The sequence below is a fragment of the Drosophila kikkawai genome, chromosome 3R, assembly GCF_030179895.1.
Source record: "Drosophila kikkawai strain 14028-0561.14 chromosome 3R, DkikHiC1v2, whole genome shotgun sequence".
In the NCBI taxonomy this organism is placed as follows: Eukaryota; Metazoa; Arthropoda; class Insecta; order Diptera; family Drosophilidae; genus Drosophila; species Drosophila kikkawai.
This window is the reverse complement of record NC_091731.1, coordinates 21496905-21509027: the sequence shown is the minus strand read 5'-3', so window position 1 is coordinate 21509027 and position 12123 is coordinate 21496905. Positions and strand designations below refer to the sequence as shown.

At 39.2% G+C, this 12123-nt stretch overlaps 1 protein-coding gene across 15 annotated transcripts in view; it reads right to left on the bottom strand.

Annotated features, from left to right (window-relative positions):
- Window positions 1-12123, bottom strand: part of slo (calcium-activated potassium channel slo) — a 46949-nt gene that overhangs the window by 29991 nt on the left and 4835 nt on the right. For 12 of the 15 annotated variants that reach the window (XM_070286286.1, XM_070286288.1, XM_070286290.1 and 9 more), the window contains exons 2-7: window positions 11613-11951; window positions 6354-6512; window positions 6079-6190; window positions 5631-5782; window positions 5173-5340; window positions 3709-3800 (exon numbers count right to left, since the gene is read on the bottom strand). In XM_070286286.1, coding sequence (XP_070142387.1) covers window positions 3709-3800; window positions 5173-5340; window positions 5631-5782; window positions 6079-6190; window positions 6354-6512; window positions 11613-11951 — 1022 coding nt within the window. Of the gene's footprint in view, window positions 1-1393; window positions 1486-3708; window positions 3801-5172; window positions 5341-5630; window positions 5783-6078; window positions 6191-6353; window positions 6513-11612; window positions 11952-12123 lie in introns of all 15 variants that reach the window. The other 3 variants (XM_017165030.3, XM_017165032.3, XM_017165033.3) reach the window with 2 other exon arrangements.

Below are 12123 nucleotides of genomic sequence, written 5' to 3'. Positions count from 1 at the left end.
CAAGTTCATACATATATGTAGATTGGTTCAGCGCTAGTTTCGGAGCTTCAACAGTTCGAACTCAAAAAATCAATGACGCAGCTGAAGTTGCATAAAAACACGCAAATAGTGGCTCTGGTCTAGGTACGGTAATAATCAAAAATCAAACGGAAACGGAAACGGAAACAAAAGACGAACTCAACTCAAAAATTACACATTTCAAATACAGCGGCGAGTCTCTAGCTCTTTTCAACTGTCTCGTTCTCGATCGTCAGACCTGGGCTGACGACGACTGGCTGAGGAGGGGAACACCTTCTTCAAATACTTCTGTAAATTGTCTTCTCCAAAATATATATACATATAGATTGTGTCGGGTGGTGATCGTTTAATTGAGAGTGAATAGCTTGTCGACTTCGAAATGTGCATGCTTCAACAAATGAGTAATCCCCTCGAGAGAGGCAGAGTTCCGGTTATAAAGTAGTTAGTCTCCGTTAAAAAGTTTTAGTTAAGATTAGTAAGTGGGCCCAGAGATTCCAAAACGTGTTGCACACATCCTCGGGAACCGCAAATGAACTGGTAAATAAATAAAAAAACATCGCATCTCTGTTCGTTTCTCTTACTAAAAATGTTTGAAGCAATTAATGGTTTCAATTTATTTATTTTTCTATCTAAAAACAAGCCTAGTGAATCGCACGCAAAAATGAAGCAATATAGTTTGTAGACAATGAGTGTAGAGTGTGTGTGTGAAAGTAACGACAACGAGAATTACAGAAGGATTTGACAAGTAAATTACATTATAACAATATATATTCTCCTCTGCGGAATCATTTTTTAAATCGTTTTGTGTAATTCTTGCAGTGACTCTTTTATGTGTTTCCCTTTTGATTTTTTCTTTTTGTTAATTTACTAAATACAGACACATGCCGCCAAGAAACCAATGCCTTCAAGTCCTAATTATTTTTCCATTTAATTTCTTTTGTTTGTTTTCCTTTAGCTTAGCTTTTTATGAAAATAATAAAACAAAGTAAAATATTTGATTAATTTGTTCATTAACCCAGATTTTCGACAGAGTTTGGCATTATTTTTATGCAATTCCAGGTGACGCCGAAAAAATGTTCAAGATTAAAGGGTGAAAAATAATAAAAACAAAATAGGAAATCAAAGTAAAACTTAAGCTGTTCGTTGACTGAAGTTTAGTAAAGAAAATTTAGGTAATACAAAGAGAATTCAAGATTCTTCGATTGCTGCGATTGCGGTGTTGTATATATTTTGTTTTTTTTTTGTTTTTTTTTTGGTATTTGTTTGCTTTTATAATCATTATCTTGTTTATCTTGATAGTTGTTGTGTTGTATATATAGGTTTTGATCTTATATATTTCTCTCTTAGCGGTACAGCCAGCAACGTGTTCGTGTACCTTTTTCTAGGATCCTTGCTATATGTTCCACCATATTTGCTTCTTTGGGCAGCCAGTTCAGTGATTTCTGGTATCCAACTAGCGAAAACGGCCTAAATTCAACAACACACATACACATTTAGATTGATTGAGAGGTGCCAAAGAGGGTTCAGTACGTTTGTTTCAGTATTTCTGTATTGTTTTTCTTTTGTTAAATGTTATTTTTTCTGTTGTTGAGCTAACAAAGTAAGGCTTTGCTGTGTGTTTGTTTCGGGTGTGTGTGTGTTTTATTTTTGAAAAGAAATGGACAAAATTATTATGCGTACAATTGTTGAAGAACAAAATCAACGACGACGTTGATAATTCGCTGACGACGAAGAACAGTGCAGAGTGGAGACCGCTCAACCCGTCATAGAACTTACACTCGCCATCAGTCACTCGCTCGCAAAGCACTCGCTCACATCGCACTCGTTCCTTATTTACACGGACGCTCACTCGACACGGCACTCGCTTCTCGCTCACTCACTCGTCCACACAGATACTTTACGGCTAGTTGTACATTACTTTACACAATCGCTTTGCCAATTTGTAGTTCGCATTATGTCAACGGCATCTATTTACTGTAGTACTCTTACTTGATACATCTAATAATTTACATTTGTAGTTTACAATACACGACAGTGCTGGGGCCTAGACAGAGACAGGTTTTACGTAGTAAGATCGGCGTTAGACTCATCTGGAAGTCACAGTGCGCTAAATTTTAGTATTACGCTATAAAGAATACCGTACTTTGTACAATCCTATGTTATATTAGGGGGTAAGTTAGACTTGCTGATTCTTCGGAAAAGGGTGATGAAAAGCACAACTTCGGTCTCCTCCGAATTTCCAAGGCAGTTCCTTATCAGTCTCTCCTCTTAAATCATATAAGGAGACCGGGGGAATGGCCTTATGTCTTATTTGTATATTATTAAATGGATCAGCAAGCCTCTGACAAATGTGTTTTGAATTTAATAGGAGTAAAAAGGGAGTTATGAATCGAAAAATACATATTGCAAATATGTGGCTGAAGTTTGCTCTTTTAAAAAAATACAAAATATTATAATGACTTTGGATAAATTAATTATATATTACTTTTAATTCAATGCGTGACCGATGCTATATTTTGGAGGACTTTGTGTTTGTAAATGTTTTATTAAGTGGGGCTCGGGGGCTCTATAAATCTGTGTGGGATGTGTTACAACAATGCGCCTAAATAGTTTGCACAAATGCTTTAAGATATCGAAATAAATATATATGAACCTTGAAACTATTGCAAATTGATAAACGCATATCTGGTATCATAACTCTGGTGTTAATACGAAACGTTTAAAGCATGGCAAAGTATAAAGAGTTAAACGATAATAATATCTTGAGTCCGAACGTGTATTCTGGATCCAAAATTCAAAAGTAAAATGAACGAAAAAGATATGAACTCACGCTTGCCTACTAAGTTATTTATATGATAGACATGGCCAAGTTCAATAAAAGTGTTTAACGAAACGAAATAAATCAGGGAAAACAACGCAAATACATCGGTAAATAAACAACTTAAACTGGAGGAACCTAAGTGAATGGGACATTAAAATGTTTAATGACTGGAACAAATAGATCAGTGTGTGTTCGAATCTTCTGACAACAAAATAAACATAAGGAATATAAAACTTGGGAAATAAACAAAGTACAAATCGTGGTGATAAAATTGTACTTTACTTTTATTACTTTCTTGATGAATTATCAAATGTTGTCATATCTGTTTTGGTTTTGGTTTTCATTTAAATACTTATTTATCAAGGAACAAAATAGTTAAAAAACGAACGACTTAAGAGTCGGCTGAACTACTTTTTGATGCGGGTAAGTCAACTGTATATATGCGAGTCATAGAGATACAATGAAATTAGGGAAACAAAGTGAAAGGGTAACAGACTAGTTATCGACTTTTAATTTAATATTTGAATTCATCTAATTGGAACTTCGGATTACCCCACAGGGGTCCAAGATACTAGTATACTAGGAATATGTGTGTTCTTTACAAAGGTTTTCTTCTGTGGTCCAAGTAAAACCTAGCTCTCTTTGGGATATAGTCCTGAACAGATTTTTTTTGTTCCTCACTGACTGACTATGCTTGTTGGTATTTTATATATATGTTTCATAAGTTATACTTTTAGGTTTATTTCAATTTATAACATTTTGTGGATTATTTTTAAGAATGTAGCTTGGTGTTTTTCACATCAAATGCGATTATGTATAACTATTTTTATTGTTTTTTTTTTTGTTTATTATGGTTTTGTATAGACTACCTCTTTCCGTGTTCTCTTTTCAGTTCACCGCCATACTTATTGCCACTACCGACGAGTTCAATTATCTCCGGTATACTGCTGGCAAACATTGCCTAAAATATTCCATCATACACGAGATTAACACAAAAATCAATTCAGCAAAAATATATGTACGGGCTTAGAGAGGTATAAGTTGGTGATTGTGTCTTAGGCTTAGTCTAGTTGTTAGCATTATGTATCGAACAAAAAAAAATCACTCTTAAATGGGTACGAAGTCAGGCCGGGACATTCACACCCAAAAAGGATAGCTAAACCTAAAGCGTTTCCGGTTCGGTCCTTTGGTTTGGTTACATAAATATATGCGGCAGCCAGCATTAAAGCATGCAGAACATTAACTCGGGATATAACAAGTACGAATAGTAGTATATGTGGTAAGGCTCTCCTGGTCTACACCGAAATATTTCCCTGCTCGGGGCCCTGACTTTCTTGGCTGTGTGTGTGTTGCGGGTATTTCTGGTGTTCGGTGTTCTACAAATCTTCCATTACAAAAACCAAAGCAAATCGAAAGTTTCAACTGAAAAGTGAATTAAGGTAACTGCATGCATAAGTATCGAGATTATCGGATGGGCTGCGTGAACGGATGATTTGGGGGCCGCAGACTGCTGCCTTGCCCCCTGTGTATATATATGTAGTATCGTAACTGGCGGATATCGCAAGGATATGCCTCCGTAGATTCGTATTCGTGTGTGTGTGGGTAAAGGTAAAGAAAACGCGTTAAGCTTGGGTGATGAGTTAAGCTAACGAAACTTTTTGGAGGAGGGATAACGCAAATACGAAACGCGGCCGCAAGGCCCCAAATAAAGTAGTTTCATAATTCAAAACTTGTGCAGCGGTATTAAGTCGTTCTATGTATTTACATAAACGTGGCATGTACATAGTAGAAATGCAATTAACAAATGTATTTTGAGTATTAAGTCTATTGTTACGTAAGAGAGAGAGGTCAAGGGGCAAAGGGGTCAACGCATCTATAATGTTACGTCTAAGAGAGTTCGAATTCAGTATCGAGTATTGAGTATTCTATCGGCTAGTACATGGATACTGGTACTGGTATCGCTCTGGCTACTCAACTATTATTCTGAGCACTTGTACTGTATGTACTGTACTGTACTGTACTAATACTGGTACTGGTACTGGTACTGGTCTAGTAAGTAGATTAGGCGGCAAGGCAACCAAAACTTAAATCATTCACACACTTTTCGGCACTTCAGCACTTGCAACCCCGCTGTGGCTTGGCCTAAACTCAATGGGCATCGAGGCGGACAGAGATGGAGAGAGAGAAAACATTGGCTACATCTGTATAATATATATAGTATATAATACTTGGTTAAAACTAAAAGGAGGCTAAGACTTATGTGTATTTCTTTTTTTTTCGGGTTTATTTTGTTTAATTGTAATTGTTTTGAGGGCGTTGCGTTGCGAACTTACCAAGCCGACGAGCAGAAAGAACACGAGAAATGTTCTTCCCAGGACAGTCTCACAGTAAACGTCACCATATCCTACCGTTGACATGGTCACAATTAGGAAATAGACACAGGTCCAATACGATAAACGATGAGCATTATTAAAATCCAGCGGATCGCCAGAGTTCTCCAGCTAAATTTTAAGTAAATGCAAATGCAATTTTATCAGTCGCCTCAGCGATCGGTTCATCTATTTGGACACTCCATAAACACATCCTGGCACATAAATATGTGCAGATATAGTGTAGGGATTCGGGCGTGCCCACAGGCGGTCTCTGTGCCAGAATGCAACGCGGCGTATGCGTAATTTTTTTGGTACTGGCTCTGTAGCACGCGTTGCAACCATGTCACAGAGGCACTCACCCAAGCAGGCACAACCGATCCCAATTAGTATGTGTGTGTGTTGTGTGTGTTTCTACATACCAGATGTATAATGCCCGCTGCTGTTAACCACACGGATATAAAAATTGATACTAGTTGAGCCAAGCGTATGGAGCTCGATGTTTTTAGTACGTTTAAATATTGTAAAATATCTGGAACAGTCATGAGACGTAGCGCTCGAAGAAATCGAAGACCTGTTCACGATAATACACACTCTATGTAATATAAGGCACACACGTCGATGTCTAATGTAGAGTAAGGCACATTGCATGCATACAAATCGATCAGGACTCTTGGTTCGATGTCTTAGCGTGTGAGTGTGTGTGTGTATGTGTAAAGCAATATAATTGTGTTTTGCGGGAAAAGGGGAGTCTTAGTTATCTGATTGCATTCCAATCACAATTGATCAACACCGATTTGTATGCATATAATTGGATAGTTTGGAATTTCATGGTATTAGGTTAATTTAATAGGGATTTGTTTCGCTTACCGATCCATGTTCGATCTAAATATATTGATACGAAGGACGGGGGTATTGTAAAATAATCTACAAAACTGTACATTTCTAACATAAACCAAAGCTTATCGGACGCCGCTATGAACTGTAAGGAGATTGTCAGATTGAAAGAACGAAAGGAAAAACGAAAGATTGTTTTAAGAATTTTCTCGTGTAAACCATAAATCATCGCTCCAACCAATTGATTCAAATAATTCGTTAAATCAACTCAGTGTGTGCGTCTGTCTGTCTGGCAGTGTGCAACTTACTCGTATAAAAAAGTAAACCATAAAAAATATATTGAATGCGAGATCGATCTGTTGAGTAATGTTATTACTCCACTTTTGGCATCTTTCGACTTCTTCGCTAGATGCATCAACAAAGTATATAATGAGGGATGCGATGCTGAGTATAAATACGAGTACGACCTGGAAAATAAAAGGTAAGATATATTAAATACTTATTTATTAAAAGTTGTGAAAATGTAATGAAAGGTGAATGAATGCATACACTTAGAATAATACAAGGATCGGTAAATAATTTCAAAATAAAAACATATTCAAACAGACTTACTTATACTAAACTTTGCATAAAACTATGCATAAAAGAGACTTATAAAAATGTGATATTTCTGCAAATACTACCTTAGCTTCTAAATTTTATTGATTTCCCCCCAAAATGTAGCAGCAGTTATTATGTTTAAAGGCCACGTGAAGTTCATTTCATAACTCATAAATTCATTGGCTGTTATGAAATAATCCCATGAACAATATACACAAGAGCCACCCAATCGGAGCAGCTGCTACAATTCAATTCCATAAATCACGGCCTTGTCAGATGACAACCACATTCGAACGCTCCATTGAACTCGCAGCCCACCTCCCGCAACCCCACCCACTCCCGAAAAGAGAAAGCGAAATAAATTGGAAAAAGGAAAAGGCCGCCAGCCGTAGAAAGGATAATCGGAAATTGTGCCTGCGACACACAGAGAGAGAGAGAGGCAAAGAAAAAGAGGAAACCGTAGTAATGTGCATTTTTAATTGCACACTTTGGCAGAGACCACGGACCCCGGGACTCGAACTCGAACTCGGACCCGTACCCGGACTCTGGCCACGGATCATTTGCCTCATCCGGACGGAAAACGCGCACGGCTGCTGGGCAATTAGTCGAGGCGCCCCGTTGATAAATCTGCGGCAGTCATGAAAGTTTTACAAGGTAATTTTGGATGCGACCGACTGGGCATTGAAATGCACTTGCGACGGGCCAGGATCCTGGGTGGGGAACTACTTAAATGTCAGGGCTTGCCAACAAACAACAGTTTCATGGCGGCCAATCGAGGTAGTTCAACTTCAGCCGGCTGCACTTTACCGGTGGTTACATATACAGTTGTGGTTGAAGTTTTAGAACTTATATGTAGAACAAGACAGAAAGATGACTTCGGATAGCTTCACAGTTCGCCATTTGATTAAAGATCCGAATTTAAAACCCATGATAAATGTAAAATTGATTATAAAATATTAAATATTTAGATATTATTAAGTTAGGATTTTAGTGGAGAATGGGAATATTTGTAAATGAATTTTAGCAATCACATGCTTGAGCCTCTTAGGCCCTTACAAACCCTCAAATAAACGCATTACCCTTCGTGTGAATATATATATGACTCCTTTACTACTTTGCAAGCGTCTGACTTAAATAAGATTACCCTGAAAGGGTATAAAAATACGTATTTAATATATTTATGAAGGTAAATCTTATTTCTTTACCTCAGTTAAGGACTTAATGTTGTTAGAAAGCAAATACTTGACTTTTACATAATTTAAACCGATAACAAAAACCCCTGCTATTATTTTGCACCCAAATGTATGCAAATATGTATCTGGTTATATGTACTTAATGCCAATGTAATTGCAATAGCTGATGTGCTATCGTTTCGTAATTACTTGGATAATCGAAAGCGAAGAGCCCGAGAGGAGAACTAGAGAAAAACTAAATTTGGCACGGGACAGGCACGCAAGCTATTTACTTAGGGCCATAAATTGAAATGTCTTGGCCCGGGCCTGGCTGGTTACTCATTATTCTTGCTCTGCGGCCTTTTGTTGGCATGCAAATTACACACAGAACCCCCTCCGTACCCCAGGAGTCCCCTTAGAAAGTTGTTAGTTGCGCAATAAAGTTTTTTTTGGGCAGCGGAGAAACTTTGCTAATATCAGAAGCCAGACAAGAATTTCAAAGTAAATTGCAAGGAGTTCGCAACGTGGCTGGTATTGCGTATACGTCATGTGGTGTCAGGCAACTGACATTTTCATTAGCCGCCTTGATCCCCACGAACTGGAGACCTAATGAAGCTCAAGCCCCATCTGACGTCATAGACAGGTCAAAGGATGGGAGGTAATAAATGCAGACTCCTTTTCAATATGGCGACAACCTTTTCTGACGTCTTCACTTTCACTCTGCCGCCAAATGAAGTTGGTTGGAAAGCGTGAAAACTGGGTCAATCACTCAGCAGAGCGGCCAAGCACCAGAGTTTTTCTTTGTAAGAAAAAAGCACTTAAGCCCTGCTGCCACCAAATTGCATCAGCAAGCGAACTTGGGAATCTGGGTCACGAGGCGAGAAAACACGTGTCCCACTCATAACATTTTCAATTCGATTTGTTGGCCCCTCTTTGGGCTGCTCTGCAATGATTTGTTCTGGCCATAATGCTGCGAATAGGTCAATCAATCTGAGAGCCCGCAAAGCGGACGTCAGTTTAATGGCCTCAAGTGCACGGCAAGAAAATGAAGAACTTTTAAAATATATCTTTTTTTTTTCTTTTATAGTTCTTTGAGAAACTACTCTTATTACCTATGAAAAGTGATCAGAAAAATCTTATTCAAGAAATTTAAAAATTAAACCATTTGAAAAGTTGTTTAGCTCTGAAAATAAAGAATATCGTTTTTATATACTTCCTTTTACAGAAAACCAAGAACCTTTTCTCTTTGAAACAATTCCTATTATTTCGAAAAGTGTAGCACTTAAAAACACAATTCCATTTCTGTCTGCTTCAGTTAAAATTTAAATATCTTTTTTATGGGCAGATGGAAAAACTCTTTCTGCCAGCACTCACATCTATGGCGTGACCAAGTGCAATCGGATGTGGGCGTTGTGGCCATAAGTGCTGGCTTTAAGCCGTTGCAACCAACTTCCGCGTTGGAGTCGCGACGCGCGGATTCCAAAGCCAATTAGTGCCAGCAGCAGCAGCATGGCTTTAATCCGCTTAGAGTTGCAGATAGTTCAATGAAATCAAAACGGCAGACAGCAGAGGAAAATCAAATGATAAACCAGAGAGTGCCATTGCCAGTGAAAGTGAAAATAAAAGTGGCCCAAAAAACAGAGCGGCAGAAATTGTGTAATATCCAAATGGCAAAGCCATTTATTTTGCCAGCCACAACAACAAGGATAAACAATACAAAAGGCAAAGGCACTGTTATGGGACACGGAAAGGGGCGCCTCACGAAAGGGCCACAAGGACTTGCCAAAACAGCTGCAGCCCACAGAAAGGCAACTCGACACTGTCTGCCAAACAGCGGAGCCAATTGGCTGCCAAAGCCTGGCGCAGGACTACAACTATAGAAGGCACACAAAAAAAAAAACAGAAACCAGCTAGTAGCTACTCTAGGCCTGGTAATAAGCATTCACAATCTCCCCGCCAAGGGTGAAAGTGGAAATGGAAATGGGAATGGGATTGGGGATGGGGACGGGGCCGAGGCCGAGGAATGGGAATATGGATGTGCGCGCTGTTCCATCGATTTTCTTGCTGGTGGCATTTCCTTTTAAGCGGCTGCTATCCTGGCATTTACCATATTATTTACTGTTATTTGTTGTGGTTCCTTTGCCACCCACATACACACGCCCCAAACATATGCATACATCATTTTCTTGGATCCCTTTTTCCATTATTAGCTCCGAGGAGAGAGAAGAAACTATCGATAAATGTGCCTGCCATACGCAGGGACCCATGCGGCGTCGGGGGTGTCCTGAACATGGCAATAGTCCTGCTCGACCGCTGTGCAATTGTGTGACTGCCATTGTCCCAGTGACAACAGCTTTGAACTGCCAACTGTGGGGATACGGATAGTGCGTGGTCCAAGGCTGGACGCTATACATTTGACCCCTTGCAATCGGCCAGAGCCTGTCGCACTGCGGGAGAGAGGCGGTGTGTCCTTGACTGCGGAAGATTGCTTTTTGCCTTGGCCTACAGCCTGGCAATCAAAGTTTTAGTTGTTGCCCAGGATTACTAAAGATTTTTTGTAAATAACTTATATTACTTATAGAAACCAAAACCTAATAATAAAAGGTATGATAAGCTTTAAAAATCCCTTCAAACCTTGTCTAATATCAGTAGATTCTTGTTGAATCTGTCTGAACTTTCTGTATACATTCAAAATCATTATAATAACCTTTTCTTCCAAATTAAAACCAACTCCAACTCATTTCTCTCTGTGCACTTTCTATCAAAGTTATTTGCGACATATCACCAGAGGATTTACATGTTTGTGAATAGATTGCACAAGAACTTTTTCCCGGACAAATGCAAATATCTAGACGATAAGCTCCCGTCCAAAGTGTCGGCAACTTCAAATCAAGAAATGCTTATCGACGACATTACCTGAAATGCCCCAATAAGACCCACTAAATAGGCACCGAGCCCGGTTGAGTAATTAACTAACTCGCAGTAATGGATGGGTGGCGGTACGCCATGACGTATGCGTAATATTTGGACAAACCACTGATTCCAATCGGTCTTGGAGCCCATTGAAGTTAATTCCTTCTCCGCTGAGCGAGAAAGAGTGTAATGGCAAAAACCATCCCACACCCACTCCTCTCAGTCAATTTGTGCTCATGTATTTATTGTACATGGAAATGGCACATTTACTTTGCTGCTTCCGCTGTTGACACGAAATGGCTGCCCGAATTCAGCAATCGCAAACAAAATTGTACACGCAAGTGGGAGCAGGGAATAACATGGCTCGAAACTTGGCCAAATGCAATACCAAGGCACTCTCCTGCCACTTGGGTGAACTTTCGCAGCTGCAGCCAGGGACAAGGACGTTGTGTTTGGCTATGACTAGCAATAATTCCAGTAGATCTTTGAATTATTTATTGGACTTAGCGGACACTAAGAGAAATTATAGGTTCAGATATATTAAATATTACGGGAAATAATAAGGGAATTATTTATAAAAAAAAGAAACAATAGTAACTTTAAATTGCTAGATATCTTGTTATTTACCCAAAAAAACAATTTGAACTATTTAAAAAATGAATCCTTTAAATCTAAGTTCTAAAATTCCCTTTAATATTATATAAATAATAGTAAGGACTTCACATTTTTTTCAAGTGCTTTAATGCCACCATATGCGCGGCCAAAGAAACCCAGTGACCCCAACAACAAAAGAAATTCATAAATGATGGATGGTTGGTTAATGGTAAACAGTGAATGGCAAAAAGCGAATGACCAAACAGCCAATGGCCAATGGGTACTTACCAAAATTCGACCAGTTGTTGTTTGACCCGAGATAAGCTCCCCAGCCCAGTCTTTCGCTTCTGTCATAAAGGTTCCCTCGAACTCCTGTTTGTTGCGGGAGGCCTTCTGCTCCTTCTGCTTGGGATCGTTGGGCCCCAGGTCCGGCTCCTTGCGGCAGCAGATGAAGGCGAAGGCGCGCCATAGCAGCACCACGAGCAGGCCAGCAAGGAATGTAAAGATGCTGGACAGCAGAAAGCACCAGTACTTGCGCACCTTGAGACAATCATCGGCGTCGAATGGTGAATCTGTTGGATCGTCGGCCAATGATTCGACAGTGCTTTGGTCACACCCCGACATCCCCTGCAAAAGATCGGGACACACAATAACCAATTAGCGTTTGGTATTTGGCAATTTGTTAACCGAACTTGGCATAAATCAATACGACAAATATACAAATAACTGGCGGAAACAATGTTTACGTCATACACTTGACATTTAGGATCGACGGAATGCCTTTCTCTATGCATATATA